Genomic DNA, 16,511 nt, shown 5'->3' with positions numbered 1-16,511 from the left:
TAGTGTGATGGAAATAAAAATCCTGCACATACCACAGAGAGCTGTGACAGCAGAAGAGATGAGGGAGAAATTTTGCAGAGACTGAGTTCATAAAGAGAGGAGTTTTATGTGCTGTTTTATGTACTGTGCGGGTGACTTTCGCTTGTTGGGCTCTTTTTTAACAAACTGACTGGTGTGGAGACTGAAGCCTAGCATCGAGATCCCGGTGGCTGAGAAGATCCACTGGTCCCCGCAGAGGGGTATCTCTGCATGCACATATAACCTTGCCACTAAGGGGGGTCCATCAGTTCTGGTAAGGGAGCCCACTCAGAGTGAAAACACCATTCAATTGGGGACTCTTATACACCTCCTCTTCCTCCCTTCTTTTGTAACGGTGAATGAATACTGTATTTGTTCTCTTTCCCCATCTGGATTCTAATTCTATTAGATTTTTTTGTTTCAGATGTTTGGTTCTATTTTTGGTAATGTTACACTTGTTTGCTATAGCGCAGTATTAACCCTTTATTTTTACATATTCAGAGAGGAGTGTACTGCACTGCACTGTGAAAGTGTGGGGGGGATGGGCAGATATGTGCAGAGAGGGAAAGTTTGTGTTTTAGCAGAGGGGAGAACATTGTACACAGAGGAGAGCTTGGGGGGATTTGTGCAGAGAGGAAAGCCTTGGTAAGTGTGTGTGTGGGGGGGGGGGGGATTTGTGATGAGAGGGGAGCTGGGGGGGATTATGGGAGATTCGCCTTATGTGATACACAGTTCTAAGCCTTAACTCATTACAATTTTTTTTGGTGCCGGTGTAATTCTCTCTAAGGAAGATGTGGCTGGGGGCGGGGCTTGGGTGTGATTGGGGGGGAGTTTGGGCGTGGTTGGGGCAGAGAGTTGGACAGAGGGCGAGTTCCTGCACCTATTCTCTGAGGGAAAAAAAAGCCCTGTCTTTAATACATGTCTGCTTCTGACAGATCATGTAGTGATCTAGAAATTCTAAATATTCTAGGCTTCCACCAGTCGGGTTTAGATCTGGCTCTATCAGTCAGATTTTCGGCCTTCACAGGTGTATTCCAGTCTAGGCATCCTTTCCTGTCCTAACAATTTTTCAAGGGAGCAGCTAGGCTCAGACTGCTTGTTCTCAACTCCCTCTCGGGAATTGGGGTGGAGTGTTCTAGGGCTTTCTCCATTAAAGGCCTCTGTCAAGGTCGCCTTTTACCTTGCTATCACATTGGCATAAAAAGCCTTAGAGATTGATTCACTGGTCACAGAGAATTTTTCTGACGTTTTTTCCAGTCATGCAGGGCTGTTACCTATGCTTGACTCAATTCCTAAGGGTGCATCAGTCTTTCATGGGAGCCAAGAAATTGTTCTGCCAACCTTTAGAGTTCTAACTTGCATCCTTTAGATGTGGGAGAGGGCGCGCTGTGGCTTAGTTGGTTTAAGCGAATGTCTAGTAAACATGGAATCCTGAGTTGATTTCCAGCAGGGCCTTCCTTCAGTTTTAGGAGTCCCTCAGATATTGTAAAGTCATATCTACAAGCTACAGCTTCCTTCAGGCTTCAGAACGCTTGTTCATTCTTTGTCCTGATAGGACAGAGAAAATGTGCCTCATCTAGGATGACTGTGGCATGGATTGTGTAGGCCATCCAATAGGCTCACAGAGCCAGGGGCTTGGCTCCTTTTGGAGGTAGTGACTGCCCACTCAACCAGGAGTGGGTCTACATCTGAGGCAGCTTCACAGCAAGTGGTTACCAACATAATGTAAGCTGGCCTTGTGGTCCTCAATACATTTGTGGCTAATTATTGTGTAGAGTCTGCTTCCTTATCCTCTGTTTATTTTGTCTTGCAAGTCCTGTCTGTTGACAGTACAAATTAAAGCCTTTGGGTTAGCATTGCCCGCCCATTGGTGTGTATGGCTTGTTCCCATACATATGCTACAATGGAGTCTGTCAGAGAAACTGAAAATATCCTATTAAATACTTACTGTAATTTTTCTTTCTTGATGGACTACATGGCAGCAGGAGTCGTTGCGCGCCCCCCCTACAGTGTCCTGGGTAGGCTAGTTACGGAACGCGGCCTCTGGCTCAGAGCAGCAAAGATTTATGGGAGTGGGATCCTATAGGGGAGGAGTGGAGGCAGGGTTAACCCACATGTATGCTGCCATTAAGTCTATCAGGAAAGTATAATTATGGGAAATATTTGATAGTAAATTTTCCATTGTTATCCCAATTTGGCTGCATAAGTAGAAATACTCTTTAACCCTTTCGTAAGCTTTATTGTATATAAGAATATATAACTGCTGTGCAATTCAAATGAGTCATGTGATATTTTGTGATGGTCAGTCAGAATGGGGTCTTGTGCTCTACATATAGAAATACCTATTAGGCTTAATGTGCTGTAACAGTAACTGACCAGTAGCGTGTTTTTTTTTTTTTTTTTTTTGTTTTTTTGTTTCACATGGTATGTAAAAAAAAACAACTATGGTTAGCAGGATAGAGGTGCATTAAACTATCTGAGTGTTTGTATCCTTTTGATTGGTCAGTCAGTGTGGTAATTAGACCAAACCTATGAGGTGTATAAACAACTTTTGTGTATCTAAAGGCCCGTACACACGGTCGGACTTTTTGACAACAAACATGCAAATTAGCTGTTTTGGAGCAACATCCGACTGTGTGTACGCTCCATCGGACAAACTTTTTCTGTTTTCATCGGACTTTTGTTGGCTCTGCGAACGGACAAACTTTTTGACAACAGAAGTCCGATGGAGCAAAGTCCTACCGTGTGTACGCAAAAGCATCGGACTTTTGTACAAGGTACAAACACGCATGCTCAGAACCATTGCAAACGATCAGACTACAATACAGAAGTTGACCAAAGGTGGCGCTGGAGTCATTGAACGTCCTCTTTTGAAGCGGCGTCAGTACGTTGTGACGTCATTACATTCGTGTTTGTTGTCAAAAAGTCCGACCGTGTGTATGCAATACAAACTTGTGGACAACACACTTTGTACAAAAGTCCACGGAAAAGTTTGTACAAGTCCGACCGTGTGTATGGGGCTTTAGTTAAAGAATTATTTCTCACAGTGTGATTAAGAATTGCCCACGTTTACGTTTTTCCAGGTCTTTTTGAAGCTCTTCCTGGCCGGGTACAGTGCGAGATGTTACTTAAAGCCACAGAACAATGTTTTAATACACTGGAACGGGCAGAAATGCTGCTACTTCTGTTGAGGCGGTTCCCTGAAACTGTTGTACAGCATGGGGTATGGATATTGATTTGCCCTTAGACTAATGTAACTATAGTTTTGTTTTTAGTATGCAAAATTTGTTTTAACATTTTTATTTTTAGGTCAGCTTGGGTGAGACACTTCTGGAAGCTGAAAGCCTCGAGGACCAGGAATCGCCTGTAAACTGCTTTAGAAAACTGTTTGGTAAGTGTAGTAGCTTTAAATTGATACTGTTTTCCATTTGCTTCTGTGCTTACTTAGACAAATGTATGCACCTAACATTTTGCTAAACTTAGAATTGTGTATAATTTTGTATCAATGTATATTTTAACTCCTAAAGTGGAGTTCCAGTGTATATTTTATTTTTAACCCCCCCCCCCCCACCACCTCCTTGTTTAAGAGAAAAAATAATAATCCTAAAAAAGACTAATTATCATTTGCATGGTCCAGTGGTGCTGTTCCTGGCTTCATTCTCCATCCAGGACTGACAGTCATCTTTTTAGGCATGTCATTCTAGCATTTCTTGTGAATACATGAAACTAGGGCTGTCCTAGTAATACAGAACTGAGAAGTGCTCACAAGTCATTACATGAGTGCGACTGATTCCTCTAAGCATGCTCACCACCTTTGGAGGAAGCTGCCATGACCTCCCTGGACTAATAGGCTGCAGGAAAAAAAGGTTTGTATTGGATAGGAAAAAAAATTGAAAATGCCAGCAGAGGGGAGCCCGAAGTTTTGCTTCAAAGTTTATTGGAGAAGGCATATGTAAAAATGCAGTAACCCTTAGAACCATGTTTATGATACTGATCCAGTGACCGGATCATTTGATAAAACACACTTGTTTCAAAAACGCTTCTCAGAAAAGTACTTGCTTTTCTGAACAGCAAAGTAACAACACTGTAGAAAGGAGTGGCGTTTTTTTTTTTTTGCCCTCTTTAGCTGTCCTTTCACTGATTTTTTTTTTTTTTTTTTTTTTTTTTTTTTCCCAAAGACTAGCACTGCTTTTGTAAAGAAGAGTGTTCCATGTAATTTTTCTATTAAAACTAGAGTGTAGGTTTCTTTGGGGCAATAAAGAGTAATAAATGTAAAAAGAAAATGTGTGTGTAAAAACAAAAAAAAAACAAAAAATAAAACTTTGAGGGCTGATTGTTGTGTATTTTTTCAGTTGTACACAATTGGGTTAATTTACTAAAATGGGAGAGTTCAAAATCTGATGCACCACTGCATAGAAACCAAATTTCTGGTCGAAGCTTAATTGAACAAGGTGGAATTAGAAGCTAACTGGCTACCATGCACAGCTGCACTCTCCAGTTTTAGTAAATCAACCTCAATGTGTCTATAATTAATTAGGTGTGTCTTTTGTTTTAGGCTGGGTTTACACAGGTATGACACGACAGTCGTACCACTTTGGATCCGACTTTGCCCTATGTCTTGAAGTCCAACATGCGTCCGACTTCAATGAACAGGGATCGGACTTTGATCCCAGACAATATCAGGCACTGTGTCTAATATGAATCTTTAGGGGGAACTCCATGCAAAATGTTAAAAAAATAAAAAATGGCATGGGTTCCCCCTCAAGGACCATACCAGGCCCTTTGGTCTCGTATGGATTGTAAGGGGAACTGCCTACGCTGAAAAAAACAGAGTGGGGGACCCCCCAAAACCCATACCAGACCCCTATCCGAGCACAGAGCAGGGCAGGTCAGATAAGGGGGTGGAGAAGAGTGAGTGCCCCCTCCTGAACCATACCAGGCCGCATGCCCTCAATATGGTGGGCCCCCCCCCCCCCACATCCCGAAGCACCTTGTCCCCATGTTGATGAAGACAAAGGCCTCTTCCTGATAACCCTGGCTGTTGGTTGTTGGGGTCTGCGGGCGGGGGGGGGTTAATCGGAATCTGGAAGCCTCCTTTAACAAGGGGGCCCCCAGATTCTGGCCGCTCACCCTATGTGAATGAGTATGGAATATATTGTACCCCTACCCATTCACCTGAAAAAAATGTCAAACGCACTACATGTTTTTTAAAGTCATTTATTAAGGCAGCTCCGTCGTCGTCTTCCGGTCTCTTCTCCCCTCTCCGGATCTTTGCTCTCCTTTGATGTCTTCTAGCCCTCTCCGGTTCTTCTCCCAATGTCTTCTACCTCTGCTGGGTCTTTTCTGCTGTCTTCTCGCTCTTTTACTGGGTATTCTCCGCTGTCTTCTCCCTCTGTTCTTCTTCTGATGTTGACTCAACGTTCTCTCCCGCTCTAATGCCAGGTGCGTGGTGTGCCACTACTTATATTGGAATGAGGCAGGGTCAGCATGTGATGTCATCTGGAGGCCCGTCCCTTATGACGCCACATGCCAATATAAGTAGTGGCACACCACGCACCTGGCATTAGAGCGAGAGAGAGTAATGAGTCCACATCGGGAGAAGACAGCGGACTGAGGGAGAAGAACTGAAGAGGGCTAGTAGACATCAGAGGAGAGCTTAGAAGACCTGGAGAAGGGGGGAAGAGATCGGAAGAGATGGTGGAGCTACCTTAATAAATTACTTTAAAAAACACGTGTACTGTGTTTTATTTTATTTTTTATCAGGTGAATGGGTAGGGGTAAAAGTGGGGGGCAGGGATCTGGTGGCCCCTCTTGTTAAAGGAGGCTTCCAGATTCCGATAAGCCCCCGCCTGCAAACTCCAACAACCAATGGCCGGGGTTATCGGGAAGAGGCCCTTGTCCTTATCAACATGGGGACAAGTTGCTTTGGGGTTGGTGGGGGTGCAAGGCCCCCCCCGCCCCCAAAGTATCCCCCCCATGTTGAGGCAATGCTGCCTGGTACGGTTCGGGGGGGGTGCACGCGCTCGTCCCCACCCCCCTTTCCTCACCTGCCAGGCTGTGTGCTCGGATAAGGGTCTGGTATGGATTTTGGGGGGGACCCCCATGCCGTTTTTTTCAGCGTGGGGGTTCCCCTTAAAATCCATACCAGACCGAAGGGCCTTGTATGCTCTAGGAGGAAGTTCCCCTTCAAGATCATCAGAGCACAAGTCGCATGCCAAAGTCGGATCAGTCAAGACAGAAATCCGACTTCAGTGTTATTCAGTGGGCTGAAGTAGGATCAAAGTTGGAACATAGTAGTGCAGGGAGCATTTTCAAAGTCCGACCGACTTGTGTCGGACCAGTTAACACGGCTCCCATAAGGAAACATTGATTTTCACACGTCATGCGACATGAGCTCCAATGTCGGAGTGTTTGTCGTACCAGTGTGAACTCAGCCTTAGTATTTGGATAAAAAAAGCTTTTGTTTTGAAATATATAAAAGGAACTAGGTGAATGTGTGAGTGAGTAGCTTTAAGTAAATGTAAAATCTGATCCTGTTCTGAAAATAAAATAAAGTAAAGTCTTAGAGCAAGGAAATGATTAGCTATATTCAATAATGCAAATTGCAGTAACACATTGTTAAATGTGAACATCCCTGCACTCGTCTAAACAGCGGAACAGCTTCTACTCAAAACCATTTATGGGGTCATAAATAGAAAATACAAATGGTGCGCTATTCCTATATAAATCCATGTAGCCATGTGTTACAAAAATGTGCATTCAATAATAAAGTGACTAGTGCATTGAAAATCAACAGCACATTTGTTCCCCCCGCTGTTGAGTGTGTAAATATATACAAAATTCAACAAACTTTCAAAACCTAAATTGATGCATGTGATGCTGATTGTCCTAGACACAGAGTGTGCTGATGAATGAATATTAATGAGTGATACAAAGTATCAAAGAAATTCCACTTTGTACAATCTCCTGTGCTCAGAGATGTGGTGATCCATCTGGTAAAAAATAGCCTCTTACCGGATATGGTGGATCCCTATTACAGAGATCAAACCCGCTGAGTGGAAATAATCTCTTGTATGGATATTACTTTCACAGCTGCCACAACTTGAGCCCAGGTGATTCGGAGCATTGGATCGCTATCACAGATACTCAGCCCGCTTGTGTTGAGGTAATCACCAGCGTGAATATCACAGGTGTGGTGGTTTCAAATGCCTTACATCCATAGATGGAACTCCAAACATTCGGGAATCATATGTAGAAAAGGGAAAAAGTCTCATAGGGTAAAACGGTTAACCAATTTATTAAAATTCCTTAAAAGTTACGCTTACACCAAGGCTGAAAATTCAAGCAAAAGAAGTTTAATCTGGTGGGGAGATCACTCAGCCAGTTGTTAGTGCCAGGGTGGTGTTACAGGAACTCTCTGACCTGACGCGTTTCAACAAAAATGTCGTCTACTGGGAATGGAGGAACTTTGTATCACTTAGAACAATCTCCTGTGCTAATAAATATTACTAAGTGCAATTTATTTGATGCTTTGTATCGCTCATTAATATTCATCAGCACAAACTTTGTGTTTAGGACAATCCGCATCACATGTATCAATTAAAGTTTTGAAAGTTTATTTCTTGAATTTTGTATATCTTTATTTTTATTTACACACTTGACAACAGGAAAAACATGTTTGCTGTTGATTTTCAATACGCTAGTCACTTTATTATTCACATTTTTGCAGCCTTTTGAGGACTCATTCACATAGTACTATATGCTAAAACACTCAGTTTCAGAGTTAGGGCTGCTGTCAGTTTATAGGCAGTGAGGCTGCAATACAGTGTGCGTTTCTGTGCACTGCGGTAAAATGCTACATATCTGCATCCGCACCTCCCGACTGTGTTTCAGTGTGAATGGGGCCCATAGAAAACGAGTATTCTACATTCTGCAAAGTAACCTAGTCTAGTGCAGAAAAACACAGGTCACTCCATTATGTGTGAACAGGTCAAGAATTCCGTTTTCTGAAGTCAGATCATTATGTTGTGATATGGATGCTGCAGTAAGCTGTAGTTCTCACCCACACAATCCTGACATTTCTAGCTGTGATGGACCACTACCATATCTAACAATACATGTTCTGTTTCTAACAGTATGTGTGCTTAAAATGAATGTAGTTCTATCTTTTTTGATAAAATATCTATCGTGCAACCAAACTAATATTATTTGTTACATCATTGTCTGTTATCTTCTTGATAGTTTGTGATGTTCTGCCCCTTATTATAAACAATCTGGATGTACGCTTGCCGGCCAGCCTGCTCTACAAGTACCTCAACAAAGCTGCTGAATTTTATATCAACTACATGACACGATCTCCTCAGAATGACAGTCAGCAACAAGGTTGGAATCCTTTTTTAATTTTTTTTCCCCTTACCCCTTTCCTCTGAGATTTTTGAAAAATTGTAAGTGAATAAGCACTAGATACAGCTAATACTTAAACTCCTAGGAAAATTAAAAAAAATGTTTTCCCCGCAGCAGGGTTGTGCCTGAACTGCACGGGCCAACTGCTCGTTTTGCCCAGGGCAGGTCTATGTGATTGATGTCAAAAATAATCCACTGCACAAGAGTGCTAGACTGCAGGGGGGGTGGGGGGAGGAGTCACAGGGACAGATCTTGTGGAGGGAGGATCGGAGGAGTAAGTAGGTATATCTAGGTTCTCCAATCCCCTAGACAAAAACGAGCAGTTGACCTTGTGCAGTGCCAGCATACCCCACTGCATGGGAAAACTTCATTGCTCTGATCACTATACAACTTGTGTTTTATGCGTATCAAAATCCTTGTTGCCCTCTGCATGATCCTTTGTTTATTATTTTTCTGAGTAAATGTCATAGGGGCTGGATCCACACCTTTGCATTTGGGTGTGTTATGATGCACATCAGCAGGCATTACTATATGATGTGTGATAATGTGCAATGTCAACACGCAGCAAAGCCCTGTGTGTTTTATTATCCATTGCAGTACACTTTACATTGCACAGTACCTCACGTCATATAGTAATGCTTATTGATGTGTCAATGTAAACTACAACGGGCACATTTTTTTTCAAAGCACAACGTTGGGAATGGACAAAGGTGCGTATAGAGATCATTCATGTATATTTTACATTCTATGATACCCAAGTTGTTTATTCCCAGGCACACAAGATGCTTCTGATCTACTTTCTCCTACAAAACGCCAAAAATACATAATTGAAGGTCTGACAGAGAAGTCCTCACAGATTTTGGACCCTTGGGATAGGCTGTTTAAGATTCTTTCTGTAGTTGGAATGCGATGTGAGTGGCAGACGGACAAAGGAACAAGGTAATGATGTACACACAATATAATTCTTCTACACTTAGTATTGGGAAACATATTGGTGTATATTCCAACTTTCATTGACAGAAGTCTAGGATATAAAACTGGTTGCTGGGCATTGTCAAGACAAACAAAACTATGTAAATTATTTCTGAAAACTGATTTTATGTATGTTTTTAACCCCTTCATGCTGACCATATGCAAATATGCGGCCTCGGCTTGCAGGGGTTGTACCAGGATGATCTGCTGCATGCATCATCCCGGTGCCATTTTTTTTTTTTTTTAGATTAAACCGTCAGTTTTCTTGGGATAACAACCGATGCTGCTAGCAGTCACTCCGCTGTTATCCCAAGGAGCGGAAGAGGACGTCCCTTCTTCCGTCACCTTCTGCGGCTTGCAGGGACTCTCCCGTCCCACCAGGAAGCCCGAGCGACCAGCCGACACATCTGCCAGCTGGCCGGAGACCAGAATGAAGCCAGAATCAGGTCTTGGATCTAGTAACCCAGAAGCAATGTCATGACATCACTTCTGGTTTACTGAAGACTTAAAAGGGCCAACTTTAAAAACAAATTACAGCATTCAAAATAACCAAACATGACATTTTGAATGCTTTTAAGTGAAAGGGAGGAATTTAGGATCTTATAGACCCCAGATCAGTCCATAAAGAGGACCTGTCACTGATCATTACTGTCACAAGGGATGTTTACCACGCGGCCGCTTACCACGTGATCGATCCGTCAAATGACGGAGCGATCACTTGTAAACAAACCGGCGTCATGTTATGACGCCGGTTCCTCCCTCCTCTCTCTGTACCGATCAGTACAGTGAGAGGGGAGAGATCGGTGTCAGCAGCGTTGTGGGCTGGATCTGCAGTGCCCACAGCGCTGCTCACCGACAATTAACCCCGCAATTCCCTGTCAATACTCTGCAATACTCTGCGATGCCCTGCCAAATACTCTGCGATGCCCAGCAATGCCCTGCCAATACTCGGTGATACCCTGCAATACCCAGCCATGCTCGGCCATGCTTGGCTGTACTCAGCCTCTGTATGTTGCCAGACTGTGGAAGTCTCACACATGTGGTATCGCCGTACTCAGGAGTAGGAGAATCTATTTTGGGGTGTCATTTTTGGTATGTACATGCTATGTGTTAGAAATATTGTATAAATGGACAACTTTGTGTTAAAAAAAAAAAAAAAAAAGCATTTTAACCACTTCCCGCCCGCCGTCATATGACGTCCCTGACTTTGTGTGAGGATATCTGAATGATGCCTGTAGCTACAGGCATCATTCAGATATCCGCTTTTTCAGCCGGCGATTCCCTACACCATAAGAAAGATCATAGTGGCTGTTCTGCTGCTTGATCGTTCTTACAGGAGGCAAGAGGGGACGCCCCCCCCTCCCGCCACCCTCCGGTGCTTCTACCGACTCAGCCAGAATCGGTTTTCTTTTCTTTTTTTTTTATTTCAGGCTTCCCAGCCTAGAGGTGATATGTGGGGTCTTATTGACCCCATATCTCACTTTAAAGAGGACCTGTCATGCCATATTCCTATTACAAGGGATGTTTACATCCCTTATAATAGGAATAAAAGTGATCCAAAAATGTATTTTTGGGGAAAAGAATGTCAAACTAAAGTAAAATGAACAATAAAAAAAAATAAAAAATTAAAGCGCCCTGTGCTTGCATGCAGAAGCGAACCCCTGCGTAAGTCCCGCCCACATATGAAAACTGTGTTTAAACCACACATGTGAGGTATCGCTGCGAATATTAGAGCAAGAACAATAATTTTGGCCCTAGACCTCCTCTGTAACTCAAAACATGTAACCAGTAAAAAAAATGTAAAGCGTCGCCTATGGGGATTTTTAAGTAGCAACGTTTGGCGCCATTCCACGAGTGTGTGCAATTTTAAAGGAGGGCATGTTAGGTATCTATTTACTCAGCATAACTTCATTCACATTATGCAAAAACATTGGGCTAACTTTACTGTTTTTTTTTTTTTGTTTTTTTTTTAAAGAACAAAACTGTTTTTTTCCAAAAAAAACTAGTTCGAAAAATTGCTGCGCAAATGCCGTGCAAGATAAAAAGTTGCAGCGACCACCATTGTATTCTCTAGGGTCTTTGCTAAAAAACCATATATATATAATGTTTTGGGGTTCTGTCATTTTCTTGCAAATAAATGATGATTTTTTACATGTAAGAGAGAAATGGCAGAATTTTCCTGGGTGCTCCAGAACGCCTGATGGTGCTCCCTGCATGTTGGGGCTCTGTATGTGGCCACGCTGTGTAAAAGTCTCACACATGTGGTATCGCCGTCCTCGGGAGTCATGGCAAAATGTTTTGGGGTGTAATTTGTGGTATGTGTATTCTGTGTGTGAGAAATAACCTGATAATATGACAATTTTGTGAAAAAAAAGGAAAAAAAAAATCTTGATTTTGCTAAGAATTGTGGTAAAAAAAATGACAACTTCAAAAAACTCATCATGCCTCTTACTAAATACCTTGGAATGTGTGATCAATTATCAGATATTGGCACCATAGCTTGTGGACGCTATAACTTTCACAAAGACCAAATAATATCCACCAATTTGTACTTATTTTTACCAAAGATATGTAGTAGTATACGTTTTGGCCAAAATTTATGAAGAAAAATTACTAATCTGCTAAATTTATATAACAAACGAAGAAAAATTATTTTTTTTTACAGAATTTTCAGTCTTTTTTTCTTTTATAGCACAAAAAATAAACTCAGCGGTGATTAAATACCACCAAAAAAAAGCTCTATTTGTGTGAAAAAAAGGACAAAATTTCATATGGGTACAGTGTTGCATGACTGAGTAATTATCATTCAAAATGTGAGAGCACCAAAAGCTGAAAATTGGTCTGGTTATTAAGGGTGTTTAAGTGCCCAGTGGTCAAGGTATTTACTGGCAGAAAAAAAATTTCTTTATTATCCAAAGGTAAAATAACAAGGGCAGAAGATTTAATAGATGGAAAGTTGAAAAAAATGACTGAAGGTCCGCTTTAATGGTAAACACTTCACTGTTCGTGCCTCTAATTTATTCATAGATTTTGTTCTTCGGATGAATCCATATATCTGCTTTCAGACATTTGTTTTGTTTCATTCAGGACATATAATGATCTGTTTCACCGTGTTAAAGAACTCTGCCGGTACATCAGTAATTTTGACAATGAGGCTCATGCAAAATATAAGAATCAAGTCGTCTATTCTACTACTCTGGTTTTTTTCAAATGTGTCTACCATTATATTAGTGCCATTCAGCCATCACTCTTCCAAGGTCAGTGTGTTTTGTCAAAGGGACAAAAAAAAGAATGTAATCTAGTAGCAAAATAGTATCAGACCAATACATTGCACTGATTATTTTATCTGTTCCTTCAGACAATAATTGTTTTGGGAATGTTAGAATGCAACTTTATTTGTTACATCACATAGATTAATCTCTTAAGAAGCCTATACACAAAATCAAGCTGTTGCAGGTTTTTTAAGTTCACTTTTCTCCACTGAGGCATACGGAAGCTACGGTTGCTATTACTGCTTTTCAGTATAGATTTGCATGCGATAGGTAAATCCAGTTGAATGATTCTAAGCCCTTTTATGGAAGGCCCTCAGCATGGGATGCTACAAAAGGAATCATAGTACAGGAAGGGCCCCTATAAAAGGAAAGGTATTATTGCTATATCTCCACTATAAAGTTTTATTACCATTCCTATCCATAAACTGGGACATGTGTTCCCCCATCTTCAGTGAAGGCAAGGGACAGAAAATTGTTCTCTCCCCTTATTGCAAAGATACAGCAAATTATATTGTCTTGTATTCAGATTACACACTGATACTTCAAGCTTATTTTCTTATAGCGTTAAGTCCCATATACACATATAATATGAGGTCAAACCTTAAGAGTTTCAATTTGTATGGAATCAGGCAGGCCCTTGCACTACATGGTTTTGGTAAACCTGAAGACAAAAATCTGCAGAAAATCTAATAGTGTGTATGGGGTTGTGCATAAAAAAAAAAAAAAAAAAAAAGTAGCTTCACCCATTTAGATTTTTTTTTCTTGATCTGATGTGTGTGTGTGTGTGTGTGTGTGTGTATGTATGTATGTATATAACAGTGATGGCGAACCTTGGCACTCCAGATGTTTTGGAACTACATTTCCCATGTTGCTTATGCACTCTGCAGTGTAGTCGAGCATCATGGGAAATGTAGTTCCAAAACATCTGGGGTGCCAAGGTTCGCCATCACTGGTATATAATATCCCTGTTAATGTGACAAAGATGAATTGTTTTTTGAACTTTTTCCACCTTTTTAATGTGACCTATAAACTGCACAGCTAAATTGAAAAACAAACTGGTATCTTTTGGAGGGGAAGTAAAAATAAAAAAATTTAATGTGGTTACATAACTGGGGATTTAGCTGTGTTCAGAATTGAGCAATCACATTCAAACTCATGTTAAATAGGAGTCAGTACATAACTGCCATCATTTAAAGTGCCTCTGATTAACCCCAAATAAAGTTCAGCTTTCATGTTTTTTTTTTTTTTTACACTGTTCTTTTAAAAAAAAATGTTGTCACTTTTTTTCCCTATCGCAAGGAATGTAAACATCCCTTGTAATAGAGCATGACAAGACCTCCTAAATATGAGATCTGGTGTCAAAAAGACCTCAGATCTCATATTTACACTAAAATACAATAAAAAAAAGAAAATGTTTAAAAAAAAAAGTATTTATTTTTAAGAGCTATGGGCAGAATTGACGTTTTGACGTTGCTTCCGTCCTGCATTGGTATGGAGCTGGGTGGGGGCCATCTTCCCCTCACTCATACCACAGGCAGGAGCAGATGCTATCGCCGGTGGCTCCAGTAAGCGGCGGAGGGCACCAGAGCGTGGCTGGAGGGGGGGCCCCTCCCCCGCTACCTATAAAAGTGATCTTGTGGCGAATCCACCACAGAGACCACTTTTATCTGAAAGCAGACGGCCTGCTGAAGAAGAGGATACCAGGGTTATGGCAGATAGCTGCTGCCATGAAAACGATATCCCTCTTCAAACAGCCGACGTATAATGCCTATGGGCGGTCCGTAAGTGGTTAAAGATGGAAAAAGTTCTGAAATGATTTCATCTTTGTCTCATTTGTTTCACATCACAGAAACCTGACATTTTAACAGGGGTGTGTAGACTTTTTATATCCACTGCATATGTATGTATGTGTAATATATATATATCTGCCCCTTGCGTGTGACATCCGTCATAATGATTACAGTTCTTTCCGTTATCTTGTTTACAAATTTTCCTTGTTTAAAAGGAATGTTTTTTTCTTCCAAAGGACCAAACACTCCAAGCCAAGTACCCATAGTCCTCTTAGAAGATATTCCAAATGTTTTCAGTGAAGTCGAACTTGGTTCTGGCAAGCACATTCACAAAAGAAGAAAACTTGCAGACAGTAGAGAAAAAACAATGGTATTTCTATTTATTATAAATAAAAATGAATCACTGCGCTATGACAATTTAAAAAAGCAGCTAGCATAAAAAGTTGGTGACAATATAATGTAAAAAATAAGATATGCAGCGCTAAAAACATGAAAAAAGTCAGAGGCCATTATTCAGAGAAAACTGGAACCACCTATGGTGCATGCAGGACAAAAATGGGGTGAGCCAGAAGTATCCTCCACTGAACACCAACACCCCAGGCCCCTTACCAGAGAAAATGGACCACTATGTTATAGGTGGTCAGATGATCATAATGTATCCTCAATGCCACGGCTCCACTCAAGTAACGGACAGCTGAATCTTGTATAGTATCAATGCATAAGGAATCCACAGGTTCATAAAGCAGAAGAAGGCAACTCCTCATAGTGCAAGATGTAAATTCAAGATGTATTTATTCTATAAAACCGATCAAAATACTCACATTTGTTCAAATAAAAACAGGCATGTCACAAATTCAATTCAATCCTAGATATCAGATGTTTCCAACCACAAAGATGGCCATAGTTGGCGCGTGTAGCGTCGTGATGTCAGATCTCGGCGACGTTGCGTCCAATAGGAACGTCGTCAGGGGCGTGGTCTGAGATCGTCGTATCCTCTTTATATAGGAGGAGGACGAGAGAACCACCTCTTCCCTCTTGCATCCCAAACCTCATTCCTGTCCGCCGGAAGCGGAAGTACGTCACTTCTGGATGTTTACAACATGGCTGGGACCCGTGTAGTCAGAAAAACCCACACGGCGGCCATGTTTGAGACCAGCTATAACAATATTAAGTTATTCTGGTTGTTGAGGAAATGTGGATTAAAGAACTGGGCCAAATGGAAACATGAATAATATTCATAAGTAAAAAGCTACTCTAAACATCTAAAAAGTTGGGAAGAACCAAAATTAGACTCCACACAGCCTAACAAGAAACTAATAAAATTGGTGACCAATGCTGCCACCTAGTGGTTGGAAAGGAATCAGGCAATGATTATAAATTCAGATCTATAGCAACATCCTAAAACATTTTTTACATTTTCTATGATGTTGCTATAGATCTGAATTTGCAATATCTCACAAAAGTGAGTACACCCCCTCAATTTGTGTAAATATTTTATTATGTTTTCATGTGACAACACTGAAGAAATGACACTTTGCTACAATGTAAAGTAGTGAGGATACAGCTTGTATAACGGTGTACATTTTGCTGTGCCCTCAAAATAACTCAACACACAACCGTTGCTGTCTAAACCGCTGGCAACAAAACTGAGCACATCCCTAAGTGAAAACGTCCAAATCAGGCCCAATTAGCTATTTTCCCTCCCCGATGTCATGTGACTCGTTAATTTTACAAGGTATCAGGTGTGAATGGGGAGCAGGTGTGTTAAATTTGGTGTTATCGCTCTCTATCTCATACTGGTCACTGGAAGTTCAACATGGCACCTCGTGGCAAAGAACTCTGAGGTGCTGAAAACAATAATTGTTGCTGTACATAAATATGGCCTAGGCAATAAGAAGATTGCCAAGACCCTGAAACTAAGCTGCTGCATGGTGGCCAAGACCATACAGCAGGTTAACAGGACAGGTTCCACTCAGAACAGGCCTTGCCATGGTTGGCCAAAGAAGTGCTCAGCATCATATCCAGAGGTTGTCTTTGGGAAATAGACATATGAGTG

At 41.4% G+C, this 16,511-nt stretch overlaps 1 protein-coding gene across 4 annotated transcripts in view; it reads left to right on the top strand.

Annotated features, from left to right (window-relative positions):
- The window catches only part of INTS10 (integrator complex subunit 10), a 59,830-nt gene that overhangs the window by 10,666 nt on the left and 32,653 nt on the right, over positions 1-16,511 (top strand). For all 4 annotated transcript variants that reach the window (XM_077476197.1, XM_077476195.1, XM_077476194.1 and 1 more), the window contains exons 4-9: positions 3,102-3,241; positions 3,328-3,409; positions 8,260-8,400; positions 9,195-9,360; positions 12,481-12,650; positions 14,692-14,825. In XM_077476197.1, coding sequence (XP_077332323.1) covers positions 3,102-3,241; positions 3,328-3,409; positions 8,260-8,400; positions 9,195-9,360; positions 12,481-12,650; positions 14,692-14,825 — 833 coding nt within the window. The remainder of the gene's footprint in view (positions 1-3,101; positions 3,242-3,327; positions 3,410-8,259; positions 8,401-9,194; positions 9,361-12,480; positions 12,651-14,691; positions 14,826-16,511) is intronic.

This window comes from Lithobates pipiens, unplaced genomic scaffold, assembly GCF_037356315.1.
Source record: "Lithobates pipiens isolate NorthernLeopardFrog02 unplaced genomic scaffold, aLitPip1_a1.2 Scaffold_13, whole genome shotgun sequence".
In the NCBI taxonomy this organism is placed as follows: Eukaryota; Metazoa; Chordata; class Amphibia; order Anura; family Ranidae; genus Lithobates; species Lithobates pipiens.
Note: the sequence above shows the minus strand (reverse complement) of the source record. Positions and strands in the feature narration are given on the sequence as shown.